The sequence below is a fragment of the Macrobrachium nipponense genome, chromosome 45 (assembly GCF_015104395.2).
Source record: "Macrobrachium nipponense isolate FS-2020 chromosome 45, ASM1510439v2, whole genome shotgun sequence".
In the NCBI taxonomy this organism is placed as follows: Eukaryota; Metazoa; Arthropoda; class Malacostraca; order Decapoda; family Palaemonidae; genus Macrobrachium; species Macrobrachium nipponense.
Genome location: NC_061105.1, coordinates 37,768,805 through 37,791,362, shown reverse-complemented (window position 1 = coordinate 37,791,362; position 22,558 = coordinate 37,768,805). Strand labels below are relative to the sequence as shown.

The window sequence follows — 22,558 nt, the reverse complement described above, 5'->3', positions numbered from 1 at the left end:
GTTGAGAGACCGAAACAAAGTGCCCTGAATTGGTACACCGTCCCGTCGAAGATGAAGCGGAGGTACTTTCTGGAGGACTGATGGATGGGTATTTGAAAATACGCGTCCTTCAAGTCCACTGAAAGCATGAAATCGTTCCCCCTGATCGAGTCGAGCACTGAGCGTGCCGACTCCATCGTGAACCGCGTCGTGCGAACGAAGCGGTTCAGGGGAGAGAGGTCTATCACCGGACGCCAGCCCCCAGATGCCTTCTCCACTAGGAAGAGGCGGCTGTAAAAGCCCGGTGACTGGTCCTCCACGATTTCTACAGCTCGTTTCGCCAGCATGGTCTTGATCTCCTGTCGAAGAGCGTTGTCCTTTGCTGATCCCCGGACATAGGTCTGTAGATGGACCGGTTTGGAGATGAGGGGGGCCGAGACTCGAAGGGTAGCAGATATCCCTCCCGAAGGACGTCTACTATCCAGTTCTCGGCCGCCGTAGCGCCTGCCAAGTCGCCCAATGGCTCGCTAGGCACCCCCCCACTTCGGCAGCAGGTGAGGGGGAACGCCGTCCCTAGCGTTTCCCTCCTCGTTTCGACTTCTTTCCAGCAACCGCCTCGGGGAAAGGAGGGCTGGGAGGAGGGCTGGTTGCGGCCTCCTCTAGCAGAAGTTGAAACAACAGGAGTCTTCACACGGGGTTTGGACGGTGCAACCGTCTTCGCCGCCGTGGAAGCGCTAGCCAAGCTCTTTGGTTTGGCCGCAGTTACTCGAGATTGCCCAGAAACCTTCGAGACTGCCTGGTGGACTAAGCGGTCACTCTCGTCAGTGCGCCGCCGTTCCCACCGCAGCGTCCACCATCTCTCCAGGAAAGAGAGCTGGGGAACTCCTAAGAGGTCCATTTCGTAGCCCGAGTGCCGCCTCACGCCCGGCCCCCTTGGTCACTCGGGTAAGGACTGCGTCCCTACGTCGAAGAACCAAGTTGGCCCACAGGTTAGCAGTCTGATGGGCGAGGTAAGAGATTGCTCTTCCTCCAGACTGGCACAGTCTCCTGAAAGAAGCGTCGTCTTCGAGAGCAGAACTCCCAGAGCCGGCCGCTACTTTGGATATTGTGAGGGACCACAATCCAACCAGGAAACTGCCTGGAATGCTGCCATAGCGGTAGATTCCAGGGCAAGTGCCTCCTGCTGCGAGAACCATAGGTTCTCCGACAGGAGCTGCTGCAGGGACACACCTGGAGTCAGCCTCGCTAACTCCGGGTTAACCTGTTTCGGCAGTATCGGGTCTTCCGAAGGCACGTAAAATCGCCTCTGTCGCTGTAGAGGAGGAGGAAGCAGCTTAGAGGACCGTCCGGATTTTAGCGAGTCCTCCCGTCCGGAGACGAGATTCTCCACCTGATCCAGGACCGAGTCCGCAAGCTCCGATCGTGGCAACCCCACCATCATTTTGGGCTCCCTCTTGGGACCCCAAAATGATTCGAGCCGGGACGTGGGCTCTGCCGGTGGTAGCGGCGATCCTTCCGCAAGGTCATTATGCAGACGCATCAGCTTAATGACCTCTGCGAAGTTCCTCTGTATCTCAGGAGTTACAGCGTCTTGTGGAGTAGGACCGTCCAGTCCTCCAGCAAGAGCATATCCCTCGATACCCCTCCTTCAGAAGGAGGAACAGCGACAGACCCCTGACGGTCGCCTCCAACTACTTGCGCGTACGTTCTGGTCGGTCCTAAGACCGTGCCTGAGCCGTACGGCGTCATAGCTGGGTCACGAGCGGCGCACCTCTCGTGATCGCTCCTCGGTACCTCGCTCCTCCCGTATAGCCCGAGGAGGTTGAAGGTACGGGAGAGGCAGACCTGACGCTCCCCCCCGCGTCGCTGGCCGGACCAGCGTGCGTGGAGGCTGCTGACTGATCGTCAACCCGCGGTGACGGTCGGGCAGCAGGCCTAGCCTTGCCGCTCGCCTGGGGCGATTGGCTCGGCTGAGAACGTCGAGACCGATCTCTAGCGGTTCAGGCAGAGCTGCCGCTGGTCACCGTCTCCGCCCCGGTCCCTCGGGAGCGGCGGACGGGTGACCTGCTAGGCTCTCTGTCGCGTCGAGACCGGCCAGCGTCCTCTCGGCGCGGCAAACCGGCGGTACCAGCCGTGGCTGGTCCCGGCGGCCGTGGCGACTCCTTCCTCGCCTCAACCCGTGGCCGGTCAGCGCACCGTCACGTCAGCCCGAGCAGCCAGTTGATCGCTGCGAGAGCGTCCACTGGCCTGGCGAGAGTCGTGTGCACGACTCGACCAGTCTTCTGCTCCGCGCCGCTGTCTTGACGTCGAGCGAGCTCGGGCGTCAAAACTTTGGCTGGACGGTCCTCTTGGAGAAGAGCGTCCACTCGGTGCTTCTCGCGAACGAGAAGCGGCCGAGACGGAACCTGGTTTAGCGGCAGAACCGCTAGCACCAGGTGAGGACGCACCAGCCGAGGCTGGTGCACCTCTGGTCCCCGTCGACTTCTTCTTTGCAGAAGAAGCGACGGGCCCCGTTCCCGAAGGAACAGGAGGACCAGCAGAAGAGCTCCCCAGCTCGCCTGAGCGAGCCGGGCCCTTAGAAGATCCCGAAGGAGTCTTCTTAGGGGGGGAGGAGGCAACCTTCTTCTTCTTCGGCTGTTTAGCCTTAGAAGTCGAAGGGGAAGGAGAGGCAGCAGACGACGAAGAAGACGACGAAGACGACGACGACACCTTCTTCCTCTTCCTCTTCTTCTTCGCCAGGCTCCGCAGAACAGACGTCAGGTCTTCCATCCAGGAGGGAGCCGGGGCAGTTGCCGAAGCAACAGGGCCCGACTGCACCTGTCCGGAAAGACCTGAGACTGTGACAGCACCACCAACAGCAGGAACAACAGGAACAGGTCCGGGAACAGCAGGAACGGCAGGAACATCTGAAAGAGAATGTGCAGGCCCCTGATCTGAAAAGGAATGAGCGGCTGGGACAGCAACAGGTACGGCAGGCACGGCAGGTACCACAGGAGAGCCAGGCGTCCTGTCGGCAGTTACCGTCATCCTCGGCACTGGCGGCAGGTCCAGGGGGGTACTTTTTGGGCAGCGGAAGTCGGGGTCGGCAATACAAAGAATCCAGGTGGTGGTGGCACCGTCCTCTGTGGCACGGCAGTAATGGGTTTTTGTATAGCAGCCGTGGGTGTCACCGACATTATATGTGGCGTATACACCAGATGCGGTGGCATCTCATATGCTGGTGTCGTTACTGTGGATGTAGTAGTGGTCACCGCACCATGAGTGGACCACTGCCGACCCCGACCAAAAACCGCTGAATAAACCTTGGATGCTGGGCACTCCCTGCAGTCCCAGCGACTCCCACACCTGTCCCAGGTCGTCCTTCGCTGATGGCACACCTGCGGAAGCAAGAGTCGGGTTAGTTAGAGGGGTTTCCTCACGCCTGGGGGGAGAAGCACCCCCCCCAGAGCGGACGGAAGACCCCGAGTACAGCTGTACGTCCGGGTAGCGGGCGCCCTCCTCCACACTCGACGGATCGAGAGAGAAGGACTCCGCTACCCCCCGCAGGGGAAGGCGCGAAACGTGGGGGCTGGCCGGGGTGGGGGGCAGGAAAGAGGACGAAGTGTCCGTTACCAAAGGAGTCACTGGACTTTCCGATGACTTCTTGGGCGGCCTAAGTCTCTTCCTGCCCTCGTACAGCACCCACTGCGCCTCGGACCAATTCATACATATGACACAGGGCTCGTTGCGGGAGCACTCTCGCCCCCGACAACGAGTACAAACCTCGTGAGGGTCCACATCAACAAATGATCTAAAACCTCCACATCTACGCCCCTCCAGCCCGGGACACACTCTACGGGCGACTGGAGGGCGCGGTGATATCTCCATTTCTTCCTCACTCATTGCAAGATCAATAAAGAAATGTACAAGTACTTACAGTCACTGATTTATACAGAAAGAGAGGGCAAATACTCAAACTCAAAGCAAACGACAAAGCGGGCAGAGCGATGACGAACACGTCCTTCCCACACACGGCCGAAAGCAAAAGTGGTTTGTTTACCTCCCAGTCGCGCGGCGCGCGACGATCGGACAAGCAGTTAACTACCGTTCTCCCCTTGTTCGAAGCTTACGACCGTTCCAGCTGCCGCTAGCTAATTCCTATTGTTAAAGGACCGAGGGTTTGTATTACGTATCGGAACAAAACTCGTTTCGAGGACTGGAGGGACGACCGAATTGCATTTACTTCTTTCAGATTAAGATCCAGGACATCTGAAACACTATCCAGATGTCCGGCACCTTCTTTCTATCATGACGCACTGAGAGATGTTCAGAATAATTCCTAGATCTAGAATAATATTTCAGTTTCCCGGTAGGAAAAAATTGTGGTCTGAATTGCAGTCTATTCGGGGAAACAAACTTCTTCAGGAAGGAAATGGTCCCCAGCAAGCTCATCCATTCCCTCCCCGAGTATGCTTACTTCCCTATAAGGCTGCGCTTTGCCTAAGCAGGAGAGCATATAAAAGTGCAATGTTGCGGTAGACTCGTAGTTCTATACCGTGCGGTAACGAGCACCGAAAGGATTGAGATAACTCTGTTGAACATAGTAAGGCAAAACGAATGCAACGTTTATTCATTCACGTAAGAAATCCCCTCAATCTTAGGCTAAAGTCCGTGATTGTAGGACAGAGATACAGTTAGTCAGTCAATCCCGCAGGAGAGACGTAACCGCCAGCACAGAGATACGGTTAGTCAGTCAATCCCGCAGGAGAGAGAGACGTAACCTACCGCGCATGACAGCGCACGAGCTGGTACTGGCTCGTTGGAACTTGGACAGTCACACAGCAGCAGCCAGCAGCTTACGAACGTCGTCTCTTAACTTTATGTCTGGGTTGCCATCTACCCTATTCTACGAAGAAATAGGTCCGTTATTTTTGAGCAAAAAGAGACTCTCAAGCTGGTATATTTAAGCGAAACAGAAAACGCTAAATATATAGATGCGTTTGTGTCGTCAGAACACTACCATACAACGGTAAAAGATAAATCGGAAACTCCTGGAAGGCTGCAGGGAGTAACGATTAAATGTCCTTAAAATAATGGACAATAGACCTCTCGGTTGCCATCCGAAGAGGTAACTACAGCAAGCGTGTATGACTTGAACCAACCAGTAGAAAATAACGCAAGGAAACATATTTTATTATATCACAATAAAGTTTGTTCATACTTACCTGGCAGACATATATATAGCTGAATTCGGAAATACAGCTACATATATCTGACAGGCAAGTTTCATGAACAAAACTTAGAGAATCGAAGCAGACAGCTCAAGCTTCTTATGTTATTGGACATAAGCGTTCATTGACGTAGTCTACAAGTCTATTTCTTGTACGAGTCTGCGAATGACGAATGAGAGCTCTTCCGAATCTTGTCAATAAGAGCTTATTCGCTTACGCAATATCAAGTTAAAGAGATGTTTGTCAATGAGAACTAACCCATTTACGGGACAAAGAGATATTTTGTCAATGAGGGGATACCCACTTACTTGACAAAACGATAGTATATTGTCAATGGGGGAAAGTCACTGAATTGACAAAACGTAATCCAGGAAGTCGAGCATTTATTTTTCTGATTCCCGTCTCAAACGAGAAAGGGGCAAGAATCCTGTTAAGAGACAGGGCTTACGGCAGGTAGAACGACGATGTTCAATTCGGCAGCGTAGTCCCGACTAGAAACTAACAAAATCTATCATCTGAAAAACCCTTTCAGATGGGCTAAAAAGCTTGCAAAATTATCCTGGGAAGAGGAAGAAACTCTCCAACCAGCTTCCTCTCCCGTATCACAACTAATGCCTGCTAAAGCTTAAAATTTATTGGCAGTATGGCAAAGGTGGCAAAGGAAGTCCTGTCTTGCGCTTTCCTGAAAAGCGTCCTTTTGATGAATGCCTTTGCAAGAATCCTACTGAACGTCGCCGAGACGTCGAGCCTTTACATAACCCGTAACTGCCTTATCGCAAAGTCTTGACTGCGGTAGAGAAAACGAGATCTTCCCTTGAGCTTTCCTTAACTCCATCCACCTTTGCGAAAAGCAATATAATATTGACAGAGACCTCTTGAATTCACGAAACCCGAGGTCTTGCTGGGTTTCGAAGACGAAGTTGTCTGTTCACTTTAAGCTTCCTCCGAAGCACTGCTTACTTCACATTCTTGAGGCTCAAATCTTAAACAAGAGCTTGAAGTCTGAAGAGTTCAACAGAAACGTTCAGCCAGGAGACAAACCTGGTGTGCGCTGGCGCGCGCTCGGCGTCCATTTGCGAGGGACGCTCGGCGTCCTGGCGCGACGCGCTTCGGCGTTCCCACCCTGGCGCGCGCCTGGCGTCCATCCGAGCGTCCCGTTCAAGCCGAGCGTCAACAGAAGCGTGCAGAAAATCGTCACGCTCCTGACCGGCGTCAAAACAAGGCGAGAGAAACTGCCTTCTTTTTCATATTTCTCGGTGGAAAGACGTACACGTGATCAGGCGACGTTCGCCTTCTTACTTCTCACTGAAACGCATAACGAGAGAGTGAGGGACGTGAAGCGTCCTCTTCTATTTATAGCTTCTATTTAGAAGGCGCGAGTCCTTCGAGATTCGTGCACGTGCACGATCTTCCGCAGCCTGGGAAACGTCAACAGGTCCTACCGAAGGGACGCCAGATCGATGTGGGTTCCCGTAACCCTCCTTCGGCTTTCGACATGCCCTCTCCCTAGTCCTGGGAGTCCGACAGAGGTCCAGGCCTAGAGGGCGTTATGGGGCGGATCTGACGTTCCCTCCTGACGAGAGAGAGGACGTGAAGCGTCCTCTTCTCTAAAGCTTCTTAGAGGGCGCGAGTCCTTCCGAGAGCTCCAACCCTTGCGCGGGGAGGACGCCTCGGAGGACGAGAAGCAATCCTTCAGGATTCGTTGCACGTGCACGAACCTTTGGCAGTCTGGGGATTTTCATCAGAAAAACTGCGAAGGCACGCCAGATCGGTGGGGGTTCCTCGTAACCCTCCTTCGGCTTTCGACATGCCCTCTCCCTGTGGGTCCTGGGAGTCCGACAGAGGTCTAGACCTAGAGGCGTTATAAGGCCGATCTGACGCACCCTCCACTACACAAGGCGGCACTGTCACTGCACTTAGCCACTTCACTATTGCTCTCTAAAGCAAGCACTTTCGATTCTAAGTTACGAAACGAAAGAGTATAAGAGAAAAGGGCAATAACCTCTACAGACACTGTTTTAGGGCCCGAAGGCAACATTACAGGGTTAGGAGTAACAATAACAGAAGTAGCACTCTTCACAACAATGAAGGAGAGCGATCACCTCTCGCAGACATATTCATAACCGTAGGCCATACTATAGGGTTAGGCAAAATAAAGTCTACAGGAAGGTTAGCAGGTTCACTACCCTGACTTTTGTTTACTGATTAATTGCGTACATACGAATCATACTTTTTCCTTACGGAATTAGACATGTTTACTGATTAATTGCGTACATACGAATCATACGTCTTCCTTACGGAATAGACAAAGTCTCACACTCCTTACATGACAAATCTCAACAAAGAAGCAAGACCCAAACCCCTCGTGCATACCAAGTGCGGATCTACCGAAGCTTTCGGTAGCCACACCCTATCTTTGCAGACAACACCCTCTGAAACTAGCCTAACTAGATTCAGATATCTTATGCAAAAATGAATCAAATTCAAATCAATTTAAGATAGCTTATGCCTAGCCACAAATCCAAGTAAATAAATCAAAAGACAATTAGGATACTTAGCGGCAATGAAGTTTCCAAAATCCTAAGACGGAGGTACTGAAAACAGGTGTTTTCAGCACCGGCGACAGAAAAATTATGAATAGAAAATGGGAATGGTTCCTGATACCCGCCTCCCAGCGGCGGGAATGGGTACTAACCACCTGGCCGACCACTGCGTGTGTCGGAAGTTTTTTAAATTCTGTCGGACTTCAGAAAATACAGCTATATATATATCTGACAGGTAAGTTTCATGAACAAATTGAAGTTTAGGTTCCGTGGACAAGTCCTTTTGACAAAAGGATAGGGTCATCAGCAGAAATAGGGGAGTTGCCATATAACGTAAAAATGTATTTCATCCAGATATTCCCCATACCGACCATGAAGTCACACTTAGAGGACGGGTCATCCCTTTAATTAAGGTCGTCCTAGGGGTAATTACCAGATATACACCTTATCTCCAGCGCCAAGGCGTCATGATGTCCGTCGAGATCAGACCCGGCACTGAGGATAGGGTTTGACATTAAACTTTCCCCTCGCTCGACCACGTCAGGTACTCGAGTTCTACATGTGAGGTGGCATGCCGTCCATCCTCACCCTCCTTCAAATCCCAAGAATTAGTCTAAATCATGTCCAAAACCAAGCCAATAGTCATAATCATAGAATCGATACCTTATAGGGGGAAGAGGCAGAAAGATGAAATGTTTTTAGTAGAAGGAAAAGGGCTGACTTATTTAGTTGGATCAACAGCTGGGCACCAAGTCCCAGCAAGAAAGCAGTTCCCACCAGGCATCAGGGCCCAGCTGCTGAACCCTAAGGCCCACCATCCTCGGCAAGGCTTCAGCATCAGGGGGGTCTTCCCTTAGGAGGCCATACATTCAGAGATTCTCACGAACAAGATTCTGAGACTGTCTCTGTTTCTTGAGCAGAGCTCATGGGAACACAGACCTGTCCCAAAACCCCGATCGCTGGGGAGAGAAACTCAGTCCCTACTTCTGGAGAAGTGAGAAGAACCGACGAGAGCAAGTATCTAGGCAGTAGGCTGGTGCCAAGTGGTAAAGTCCCACCTCTGGACAGGTACAGTCTCCCGAGTGCTGAGTTTTCCTCCAGGACAATTACCGAAAAGGAAGCAGCGACTCTAGTCACTAGTGACAAATCACAAGTCTAGGTAGGAGAATGCCTGAAGGGCTGCCAATACAGTACTCTGCAGTGTCGCTATTTCCTGTCAAGAGAGATTCTCTTGCCTGTTAGGTATGCAAAGATCCACCTGGACCTAGGTAAACCGGATCCCGGTTACCTGGCTGTCGACAGGGGCTTCTAAGGGACCGCGTATTAGCAGGACTGGTAGGACGACTTGCAGTAGCGCTGGGAGTAGTTGCACCTCTATCCACAGCGGCACTAGTAGCACAGTAGCAGTACCTCCTGCCGTCAGCAGCGTTGCTCCCCATCCAGGTAGATCATGCACCGACTCACGGATCCCTTAAGGATTCGAGGCGGGAGGAACAATCTCCTGAAGAGGATGTCGTGGCTGCTTCTCCGAGATCGTTGTGCTGACAGATCAGCACAACAGTTTCTGCATTTCAGGGGTGTCCAAATACCTTGGTAAAGGCCCAAGTCCTTCCAGGGATCAGTCTTCCCAATCTGCTCCACTGTCAGTGCTGATAGCAGGACTGGCAGCAGCGCTAGTGGAAACTGTAGTCTTCTTCCGAGCAGCAGCTGCTCACAGAGACCCGGTTCCCTACCTGCTGAGAATGTGCATCCCCCTCACAACACGTCCCAGTGCTCTTCAGGGCTGAAGCCCCTGATGAAGAGAACTGAACAGGGGACCTCTGGTTCGTCTCTTCTGTTGCTCCTTACGACATGGGAGGTGCAACAGTTATGGCTCCTGACGAGGAACCAGTCTTGGTCTTCGCAGGAGGGTTCGAGCTGCGGCTCGATCCCTTCTCTCATTTCGTGCCACCACCAGTGGATGTGCTGCCCCGTTTGGAAGGAAGCACACTCCGAGTTACTTGTGAACGAGACACCGACACGGGTCCATCAGAACTTGGGGTTGGAGTGCGAACAGTATTTCGTTCTCCAGAGGCTCTGGCCTTGAAGGCGGAGCCTCGGTTCCCTTTCCCAGACCCTTAGAAGTTTTGGCACGAGACTCTTGGGGGGGGAGACAACCCTCTTCTTCTTAGGTCGAGCTACCTTCAGAGGAGAAGGGGAAGAGGAAGCAGTCGAAGACGAAGACGATGAAGACGAACCCAAAGAGGAAGACAACGACACTTTCCAAGCTCTCTTCCTCCTTGATTTCTTCAAAACCTTCTCCAGGAATGATACGAAGGCACTCCATGGAACAAGCGTACCAGGATGACGATGACAATGGAAACAATTGGAATACGAGAGTTGAATCGTAAACCTTCACTCCCCTTCGCAGAGCTGCTGCCTAGGGAGTGAGCCAAGCCCTTGCACCAACCTATGTTGGCGACAAGTACGCGAGTTCAGGAGAGCAAGATCCTTACCTTACAGACCTTACATCTTGTTCGGGTTGCCCCAGGTCCCTCAGTGTGAGGCACCTCTAATGTCTACCAGAGAGTTGCTAGTACATCTTCCGGTATATTTTGCATCTTCCAATCTTGGATGGTCTGGGATGCAGTTTAGATATTTGTCGAGCTTATTCTTAAACACATCTACGCTCACTCCTGATATATTCCTCAGATGAGCTGGCAACGCATTGAATAGACGCTGCATTATCGATGCTGGTGCGTAGTGGATTAATGTCCTGTGTGCTTTCCTTATTTTTCCTGGTATATTTTTGGGCACTATTAATCTACCTCTGCTTGCTCTTTCTGATATTTTTAGTTCCATGATATTTTCTGCTATTCCTTCTATCTGTTTCCATGCCTGAATTATCATGTAGCATTCCCTTATTTCCTTTCCAGACTATATAATTTTAAGAATTGTAGTCTTTCCCAGTAGTCAGGTCCTTAACTTCTTCTATTCTAGCTGTAAAGGACCTTTGTACACTCTCTATTTGTGCAATATCCTTTTGATAGTGTGGGTACCATATCATATTGCAATATTCAAGTGGACTACGAACATATGTTTTATAAAGCATAATCATGTGTTCAGCTTTTCTTGTTTGAAGTGCCGTAACAACATTCCCATTTTTGCTTTACATTTTGCCAACAGAGTTGCTATTTGATCATTGAATAACATGTTCTATTCATCATCACACCAAGGTCTTTAACTGCTTCCTTATTTGTGATGGTCTCATTATTAGGTCCCTTATATGCATATAGCTTTCTTTCTCTGTCTCCATAATTTATTGATTCAAATTTATCAGAGTTAAATACCATCCTATTTACCTCTGCCCATCATATACTTTGTTAAGGTCTCTTTGTAGAGCGTTCCTATCTTCATCACAAGTAATTTCTCTACTTATTCTTGTGTCATCTGCGAAACTACTCACTACCGAATCCTTAACATTATTGTCTATGTCTTCAATCATAATAACAAACAGTATTGCAGCTAACACCGTACCTTGCGGCACACCGGATATTACCTTGGCTTCATCCGATTTCTCGTCGTTTGCAATAACTATCTGTTTTCTGTTGTGTAAAAATTCTTTTAACCATCTTCCTACTTTATCCACGATATTGTGTTTTCTAATTTTCTTCGCTAATATATTATGGTCTACTTTATCAAAAGCTTTTGCAAAGTCTAAATAAACCACATCTGTTTCATTTCCGCTTTTCATATTTTTGAATATGTTTTCACGGTGGACTAACAGTTGGGTTTGTGTACTTTTTCCGGGTACGAAACCATGTTGTCCTTTATTAAACAAATTATTTTTTATTAAATGTTTCATAATATTTTTCTTCATTACCCTTTCATACACTTTCATTATATGTGATGTTAGACTCACAGGCCTATAATTACTTGCCTCTAGTCTTGATCCACTTTTGAAAGTAGGGTAATATACGCTAATTTGTGCTCATCATATATCTTGCCTGTATCTACACTTTGTCTTAATAATATTGCAAGTGGCTTTGCGATAGAATGAACTACTTTCTTTAACAAAATAGCAGGAATTCCATCAGGCCCTGCAGCAGCTCCATTTTTAATTTCATTAATAGCCTGCACAATATCAGCTTCATTAATATCTATGTCAGCTAAATATTCACTATTTTCATCACTTACTTCTATATCATTATCTTCATTATCTATTCTAGGGGTGAATTCTCTCTTATATCGTTCTGCCAGTATGTTGCAAATTTCCTTTTTTTCATTCGTTAATCTCCCCTTCAATTCTCAGAGGGCCTATTTCTATTCTTCTTTTATTCATCTTCTTCGCATATGAGTATAATAGTTTGGGGTTTTGCTTGATATTTATAGGGTTTTTCTTCCAAGTCCCCGTTTTTCATTTTCTTTTGATTGTATAATCTTTTTTTCTGCATTTTCTATCTTACTTTTTAGTTCTATAACTTTCCATGCATTTTTTTCTTTTGCAAGACCTTTTTTCCACTTTCTGATTTTCTGGAACAAGATTCTTCTGTCTCTTGGTATGCATGAATGATTGTTTACTTTTCTTCTTCGGTATATATTTTTCCACTATTATCTCCAATATATAATATCTCCGTATTTACCCTTATGTCATCACTTACGAAAATGTTATCCCAATCTTTGTTTAATTCTTCATTAATTTCTGACCATTTTATATTTTTACTGTAGAAGTTGTATTTTCCATATCCTTCCCACTTTTTCATTTCTTGCTTATCTCTATTTTCACTTGCTTTGGAATGAACTGTTAATTCTATGACATTATGGTCTGAAATACTCGCATTATAAACTATTATTTCTTTAACATAATTCATCTCGTTCACAAATACTAGGTCTAAAGTATTTCCTTTTTTCTTGTTGGCAGGTGATTTATTTGTTGAATGTTGTATTCTAGTAGCATATCTAATAGCTTTTCAAATTGCCTCTTATCTTCTGCACTACTATTACTCTCTTTTTTATATGTATAAGTACAACCACAATCTCCTATTCGTTCTTTCCATTCTACGAAAGGAAAGTTGAAGTCACCAGATAGGAATAGTCCAGTCCTTGTGATTTCTACATATATCATCCAATTTCAATTATTAAGTCAAACTCTTTAGTATTAGGAGGTCTATATATTACTATGTTCATCAATTTTTCAGATTCAAATTCTACCGCTATTAGTTCACATTCTGAGTTACTATATTTCTCATATATTTTTCCTTGTTTTTTGTCTTTCCCATATATTGCGGTTCCCCCTTGATTCCTATTTTTTCTATCTGATCTATAAGTTTGGAACCCTTTTATTTGATCATCATTCCCAGTCTCTTGGGAATACCAGGTTTCACTTATATTCATTATATCTATTTTCTTTTCATTTTGTTAGTTCTTCTAAGTACTCTATTTTTCTTTTTGAGTTACTCGTAACTAAACCCTGCGCATTCATCACTATGATGGTTTGCGTGTTTTCTCCTTCATTTAATACTGATAGTAATAAGGATTTTCCCATGTCTCTTTCCTGTTCTGGTATGTTGTTCTTTTTTTCATTTCCAGAAATTCTGACATTAAAAAATCCAACTTTTCCATAATATTTGATCTTCCTTCATCATAATTATTCATTTTGTGTCTGAATCTGCAATTTTCTCCGTTTCTGCAATATCCTCTTGCATAATAAATACAGTTATTATCTCTTGAGTAGAATTTCGGAGCTGATGCTTTGAAATTCTTTGCTGACACCTCTGCATATCTCATTGGTGGTTTGCTTTTCTCTTTTACCTGATATTCTTGATTTCTCTCTTTATTTGTTTTCTTTCTTATTTTGGATTTTATTACTTGGTTGGTTATTTATTTGATTATGATTCATGGCTACAGGGTGCATATATTTGCATTTTTGTCGAACTTACATCCTTTTCCTTCTTTTAGGTTTTACATATTTTTGGATGCAGATCTCTGCAATCATCCCCATATCCATCTAAGTATGCACATTTACCATATATTTCATAGTTTTGACATATCTTAGGATGTTTGTAGTAACATCTTTCTCCAAATCTGCAATTCCCTCTTTTCAAAAGGTTGCAGATTTTGTCTTTCTTGTCTATTTTTTCCTCTTTCCCGTCATTGTATAGATCTGGGTAGAGCCTCTTCGGGATTTGCTTTTCTGTTGTCATATCGTAATTTATTTCTTCGTAGGTATGCTGCTTTATTGCCTCATATGTAGTATCAATGAGTATCTCTGCATCCATACTTTTATCTTTTGTTCTTTGTTTTCCTTATTTTTTTCTGTCATTTCATTTTTGTTTACTTCTCTTCCGTTTTCCTCTTCTTCTTTTTCTTCTTCTCTCCTCTTCCTCTTCTTCTTCATCCTCAACTATTTGTACATTCAATCTTGATTTAATAACATTGTCTATCCATGATAGACATGTTGAACAAAAAATTCTTGTATCTTTTCTCAAATCTTGTATTACCTCAGCACACTGTGGATGGGTCGGAATGTTGCATGCAGCACATTTTCGTATAGGGACGCGGCTCACTATCTGGCGAGAACTTGCAAAGTCGTTATAGAAGTTGAAGGGGACCCCCTCCCCCAATAGGTGTACTGTTGCTTCTATCCCATGGGCAGATGCAACAATATAGGTTCACAATGAAGAACCAGGTTTGGACATCACTGGGGGGGAGGGGTGGGGGGAGTCAAGCCGCGGCTCGACCCCATCTCTTGTCCCACACCACTGCTGCGATGTGAAACTGAAGCCACGTCTCGGCAATGGATGTGCTACTTCCCTTAGAGGTTAGCACATTCGAGGAATCTCGCAAACGAGATCTTGAAACGGATCCGGTTCCATAGGGCGTGCCCTTGGAACTTGGGGCTGGAGTGCAGAACATCATCCGAGCTCTAGAGGCTCCTGAGTCTCGTGCCCCTTGAGGCAGAATCTCTGTTCCCGCTCCCACAGAAGTTGGAGAGCCGACAAGAGAGCAGCTGCTTTCTTCCCGCAGGAGGAAAGCAGACCCCTTGAAGTCTCGTACGAGACCTCTGGGGGGGGAGGGCTCCAGAGTCTCATACCCCTAGAGATGACTCTCGGTTCCTGCTCCCAACAAAGTGGGAGAGCCGACGAGAGAGCCAGGTGCTTTTCTCCCGAAAGAGGAATGCAGACCCCTCGAAGTCTCGTACGAAGCCTCTCGGGGCGGTGGAAGGCTCCCGAGTCTCATGCCCCTAGAAGCCAAGTCTCGGTTTCCACTCCCAAGGGAGTGGGAGAGCCGACGAGAGAGCCAGCTGCTTTCCTCCCGAAAGAGGAATGCTGGCACCTCTAAGGCTCATGAAGGCTATCATCCGCTTCTCAGTCTCCCACCTTCGAAGGGGAGGGAGAGGAGAAGGCAGATGATGACGACAGCAAGGAAACAGACGAAGAGAAGATCCAGAAAGGTGTCATCGTCTCTGTCCTCAATTTCATCCTCAATAGCTTCTGCGGTATCGTAGTCAGAGACATCCTCTAGCCCAGAGGCGGGAGCAGCAGCAATGCCAGGAACAGGTCCGTGAGCGGGAGCTGGTCCGGGAACAGGAGCCTGTGCTGGATGACGTGGGTCTTGCAATATACGCCTGGCAGTGTGGCAGGAACCCAGGAACGGCAGGAGCAGCGCTGACAGCGGGTCTTACAACCATACACCTGGCAGTGTGGCATCGAGAACTGCCCATCGGCAGCTGATGTCCACCGCCTGCATAAGGAAGGGGGGGGGGGGGGGGAGGCGAAGCAATCGACCTGGGATGTCGTGGACGTAGTTGCAACATCAACCGAGGGAGTGGTTGCGCTGCTTGAACCGCTGATGGTTACCAAGCCGCGCCGTCACCGAGTCACGAGTCCCAGGGAAGACCAAGAAGGGGGAAGAGCAGTGCTGGTATCAGGACCGAAGTCTATCCTCCAAAATGTCTTCCTTTGATCAAAATTCACTCACTACATGCATACCAAATACAAGTCTGAAAGTAATCGCATTAATATGCTAAAAACAAAAATCACACTCATGCTCCTGGCGACAATGAGCAAGGGCGTGAGGATTGACACGGACAAAATCACGATTAGTCATTTGCATTTCATCCACAACCTATAAAAAAGAAATAAGGCATGTATGCCGATAAATACGCTCATGCTCCCGGCAACAATGGGCAAGAGCGCGAGGAAAAATATCAATGTACTTTGTACTTACTCTAATAATAAAATACTATAGTTACGCTCCCAGCAAGGATGGGCGAGGGTGTGGAGATAAAATGAACAATAAAAAGACAGACATGCCGCATCCCGTACCCCCATTGGGGGAAGGGGGGCAGGTACAAGGTTATAAAGATTGCAAGATTCATTATTGTAACACAATATCACAACAACTTAAAACGTATAAGGCAGTTGCAATTCATGGGTTAGCCTTCAGTGTATCACAAACACATTATCGCAACAACAATAATAATCCACAATAAGAAACAAAAAAGAAAAATCCAACTGAGATTAGAAGAAAATAGCATTAAACAGTCATGCAGAGCGATGGAAAAACACGTCTACCCACGATGGCAGCCAAAAACAAATTGGAATGTCTACGAGGGTTTGTAATATGGTGTAGGAACAAAGCAAATTTAAACAAGAACTAAAGATTCCTATTCTACAGGAGCTATGATACTGACAAGAAACCCTATAAGACAATTATAAAATACCTAATATGGGCTAAAAGAAGCAACTTATTCTAGAAACGTCAACTGCCATAGTCTAGCTCACCGCGGAATAGAGTTACATAGCCTAGCCTTATAGGCTATCTACCCTGTACATAAAACTAACCAAACAAGTAAACAAGTAAAGTAAGTAAGTAAAGTACTTGTAACAGCCAAATTCTGGGGCTCCTGAAATCACGGGGAATCATCCTAGCTTCCCATATCCTATCAAAGACCGACCAAGTGTTTCTTTCCAATCCTTATTAGGCTTTTAAAGGCTACGCCTACAAGGCATCCTTGAAGAACATTGCCACAGTAAAATTGGAATATACTATTTAATTGGAGGTGGCTTTACTCTTTTACTTGTTACATAAACATCTTTCGAACACGTTCTTGTGGAATTCAGTGGCCCCAGCCTCTGACTAGCTGGGCCTGGCCGGTATCCATGCCTTAGGGACATACACACACAGCCAAGGTCAACCTCAACCTCGTTAATACTGTCACACACAAACTCAAGGTCAATCTCAGCCCCGTTAGTATTAACAAACTAGCTATAAAACCTAAGTCATTTTGAGTTGTAGCCTAATCATTAACATTACCTCAAATTAAGAAGCATTGCATTTCTATAAAACTGCGAATGTACTTACGTTATAATCACTTTAAGTTTGCTGGTTAACATGTGTATGCTAATCAGTTTTGCAAAGGCATACCAATATGTGCTACCATACCGGTAGCACAGGCTAATTCCACAAAATACACTGATACTTACATTGTCACATGTCGAAAAGACTCCATATGGCAAATTCTGAATTGGGAAATGGCTGTCTGGAGAAACATTTATAAATGATTGCATTTTGAGACGAATTTTGTGGCAACTAATCTGACAGATGTGTAGCTGACGGTAGCTGTGGTTCGTCTGTTGGAGCGAAAATTCCGTAACTTTGACTGGACTGAACGAGTTACTAACTATATTTTTGTATATAAATAGTTTACTATTTTTATATCATTATCCTTGGCAAATAATGGCATTGCACACATATGTATATGAATTATGTGATTTTATGTGATCCAAACAAGCGAAGAATTGATATAAAATTCTGCAATATATTACGAAGATGCAACGTTTCATCTGCCTTGCGGGGTGTGTCCTGACGCACCTCTCAAATGGACGATTCTGATTGGTGGAGAATACTTGCCGGTCAAAGCTTTATTTGTTTCTCTTTTTTATGTAAAAGCTCGAGTAATTTTTTTCTTTTTTGGCTGTCCAGTGATTTCTGGTTCGTCATTGGTGCAGACTTGGGCACAGTAACAAAGATGACAACATGAGATCTGCTTTTTTTACTGACTAATGGTGAAACTACAGCTTATATATATATATATATATATATATATATATATATATATATATATATATATATATGTGTGTGTGTGTGTGTGTGTGTGTGTGTGTATGTGTGTGTGTGTGTGTGTGTGTGTAAAGCTTGACTTTACTTTTATCTTTTATTCTCTAAAAAAGATATCTGAGCTGCACTATAAATTTTTGTCATTTCAAGTTAACAAACAGAGTGGCAAATACTTAACACACACACACACACACACACACACACACACACACACACATATATATATATATATATATATATATATATATATATATATATATAAACTTGATTCACACCAAGCAGGCCTACTGCATTTTATCTGCTTGCTTACAAACATATTAGACAGCTTATCATGTTTCCAAATTCATTTGACGTATATTCTAGCGGAGACAGTCGAAGACTCATTCGACTCAGTCCATATTATCATAACATCCCAGAAAATGAAGGTCATGCCCCACAATTGCAATTACATAAAAGTCTTGCATGGCCAAATTTCAGCAACTATACAATGCACGGACTAGCATAAATATATAGCTACAAATATTTCTTTACAACATATTTCAGCAATGAATTTCAAAGTAAGTGAATGTTATAACTTAAAAAAAAACGGAGTGCCTATATGAAACGGGACTGAAAATATAAAGAATTTTAATAAAATATGAACTTAAAACTTATTTTCTGAGTGCTTTGTTAGTAATGATATATGCCATAGAGTTCGAATGACTCTGCACAACTGTGCATAGGATAAATGAATTTGTTGGTTTCGCAGACGAAAATACAGAAAACTAAGCTACACATATAAGGACTAGTACGTATTTTTAAGCACACGGCCCCAAAGCAATTCAGTTATTTCCAAGGAACTTAAATGATATGAAATTAAAGACACATTTTCGAAAACACTTACTTTACGTTACGTTATACAGGAATTAAGGCGCCATTCAAAGGAGACCATAACCGGGCATTGAAAGGTGTCCAGTTGTTGCGGACTAAGCCAAAGCTGTCAGGAATTCCTTCAAGGATGATAAAATTTAGGAAACTGGGACAATTATGCCAGATCTTAGGAGTTTCCTGTGAGGCCAAATGGCTTGCACTGTAGGCCTAAATAAGCCAACGCAAAGTGTGAGATTCATTGATGATAAGCAATATCAGTATGGTATAAGAATTTGTTGAATTTTTTTCCTGCATCTCAACCACATGATCGAAAAGCAAATCGGGTACCGTCTTCAAAGACTGGGTAGGTATACACAGATTCGCCACAGTCATTATTACGCAACACAACTTGAGTTCACATGGCGACCACTAACTTGCTGAGAAAATGTTCACCTAATGGCATTGCTATACGTGTTAAAGTAACAAAATACAGCCAAGAGAAATGTGCAAGGAACAGTTCAAATACGTTAAAGTAGAGGATATTGAAAATGCTTCATTAATGTAATAAAACGAAAAGTATACCAAAGAACTCTCAGCACCACGCACAGCTTACTTTTGTTCGCAGTGTCTTCCTTCTTCCTTTAAAATTTACTTATAGGGTTCAACTCCCCCAAGAGTTTTAATATTCGATAAACTATTGTAAGAAAGTGATGAAGGAATGACGTTGTTACGGGAGAGAGAGAGAGAGAGAGAGAGAGAGAGAGAGAGAGAGAGAGAGAGAGAGAGAGAGAGAGAGAGAGAGAGAGAGAGAGAGAGAGAAGCAGATCTAGGAGCTAGGAGCTCGTAACCAATTCCAGTCAACTCTGACATCGTTGTTTCGGTGATCAGCACAAATGATTACCGAATAAATGCGTAGGTCATCGATGAAGTAATCCCCTGCCTCAGATGGGGCGACTTCTTCTACAGATTTGGTAACCCCTTTATCTGGACCATTGAATTAACTTGTATTTCTTCTCCATCACCATAAATTCAAATTCATTTTGATTTATTTTAGTTGCTTAAATGCTATATAAGTTCTTTAACACTGGTAAGAATAGCGCTTTGTCTTAATATATACATCCTCGATGTCATTAAAAGGAAAATAAACGGTGTCATCTGTAAATAGCTTGAACTTTACTATTTTGACCATCCAGTCGTAGTCGTAGCCTATATATATATCTATATATATATATATATATATATATATATATATATATATGTGTGTGTGTGTGTGTGTGTGTGTGTGTGTGTGTGTGTGTGTGTATAATAGTATTGAACCTAACATACTTCCTCCTCTTTCTGTATCATAAAATAAATATAAATTTCCAGCTTGTATACATGGTAGTTTTCGCCATGTTAAGTGGTTTTCCAAATACTCGAAAAGATTCCATCATTCCTCATCGATGAAAACGGATGGCGAACCATTGAAGATAGTTCATACACTTCTATATTAAAAGCTGGTAAAGATCACGTAACTCATTGATACCACACTTGCTATCATTCATTATTCATGATAGATCACTTTTTACAGCAGACCATATAAGTATCGGTGGAGTTTGGTTGTTAGTAAACCATTAACCCTTTCCATGAGAATAACGAGTAATTTAGGAATAAACTGTTTCAGTATTTTATACCTAAATTATAGATGACAATCATGATTAAACTGTCTCTACTTCATTCACAAGGGAAGGGAATCCCAAGCTTGTTTTAATATAAGCAATGCAGCAGTCAATATGCTTCAATATATATATATATATATATATATATATATATATATATATATATATATATATATATATATATATATATATTGGCCTATATAAGACAAAATACACAAATCTAACATTAAAGACTCTCTCTCGTTCTTGTAATTAACAGAAAACGTGCAGAACAAATAAAGGCATCAAAAGGATGGAAATTATATATATATATGTATATATATATATTATATATATATATATATATATATATATATATATATAAGTAACGTGCCCCCAGTTTACCAAAAAGGTGCAAGAGAAGAGCCGGGAAATTATAGACCAATCTGCCTAACGTCGGTCGTTTGTAAGATTTTTTAGTCCATAATTGCAGATCAAATTGTGGATCGCATTGATAAAAACAACTTGTAAACAGCCAACAGGGTTTCAGACAGAACAGACCCTGCCTTTCAAACCTATTGGAGTGTTCTCATAATATGGTTGGTATATACTTACGACAGTAATAAAGCAATAGATATACACTCTACTTAGATTTCCAGAGGGCCTTTGACAACGTTCTACACACACACACACACATACACACACACACACACACCACACAATATTGACAACAGTCAGGGCTTTATAGGAATTGTAGGAGAAATAGTAAATTGGATCGAAGACTGGCTAACTTATAGGGAACAGTCATAATAAATGGTGAAGAATCAGAATGGGCATATGTAACAAGAGGAGTTCCTCGAATCCTCAGGGTTCTGTCCTTGACCCTCTCTTGTTTTTTATTTACATTAATGATATTGATGTAGCCTTAACTTACAGGCTAGCCAAATTTGCAGGTGACACCAAACTAGGTGTAAATGCAGCAACCCAGATACAGTGGAAAGATTAATAAATGGTTTAAAGAAAATAGGAGAGTGATAAAAAATGACAAATTCCTTTTAACTTCAATAAGTGTAAAGTGTTACAGCTAGGAACAAACAACCCACATGCCAACTACATGGTGCTTGGGAATGACATAAATAGTGTAGAACAAGAAGAGGACCTTCGAGTTATTATTATCAAGGACTTAAAATCCAATCCACAAAACAGTGCATCGAGGCTGAAAAGAAGGCACAGAAACTAGTGGGAGACATAAAGAGGCAGTTCAAATACATAAACAAGGAAACGATGCTGCAGCTCAACACATCAATAGTTAGACCTCATCTTGAATATGTAGTAACAGTTTTGGTCACCAACACTAAGAAAGGACAAATAGATTAGAAGGGGTATAAGCAAGAGGCACAAATTTGATTCCATCCATCAGGCAAATAGGTTACCAAAGACGACTCGAGAGCCTGAATATGTATGGCTTAGAAATATGATGATTGTGAGGACAACTATTATAAACAATCAAGATACTGAAAGGCATAACAAAAGTAGATCGTAACCTATTTTCGTTAAACAAGAACCAGACCAGAAATAATGGATGAGAACTAGAACTAAAGAGATACAATACATCCCATTGTGGGAACTTCTAAGATATGTGACACATGGAATAACTAGACAAAACATTAGGACACTATGAATGAACATTAAAACCTGCTCCTAGAGATAAGTGAGCACACGATGTCTCCTCGGATGGACTAATAAGTCTTTGAGACATACTGTTCCTTGTAACTCCTTGTAACAAAGAATGATCAAAATCATGTTTGATGTTAAATCCACCTATGGCCCTGTCCATTTTAAATCCGAATCCTCTCCGCATTTATGTTAGATCACTTTCAGATGACAAAGATACACCATAAAGGGCATTTCCAAAAGTTATCATGGCAACTGTACAAAGTATAATAATATTTATGCAAAACAAACCAATTTACTCAACATATCAGAGGAAATCCAGCTGTTAAGCAAAAGGAGACAATAAACTTCACATACAGTTGAATATTGGGTCTCATAAGTACTCACAATATATAGTACAAATCAAAGAAGATGGAAGTATAAACAAATAAGATATATAAAGAAATTTTTAATCCCACGCTGAAAATTAATATGACATAAGATTAATAGTCATATAACCTTAGATGACTATAGCGAATATGTGAAAACAATGGACTCATCACTCAAATTTTGACGTTCATCCTCT

General features: G+C 44.2%; 1 protein-coding gene across 1 annotated transcript in view; it reads right to left on the bottom strand.

The window, feature by feature from the left end:
* The window catches only part of LOC135214488 (fumarylacetoacetase-like), an 85,507-nt gene extending 68,144 nt beyond the window's left edge, over positions 1–17,363 (bottom strand). Inside the window, exon 1 of the mRNA XM_064248851.1 lies at positions 17,200–17,363. Coding sequence (XP_064104921.1) covers positions 17,200–17,283 — 84 coding nt within the window. The 5' untranslated portion in view covers positions 17,284–17,363. The remainder of the gene's footprint in view (positions 1–17,199) is intronic.
* Positions 17,364–22,558: the final 5,195 nt, after the last annotated feature.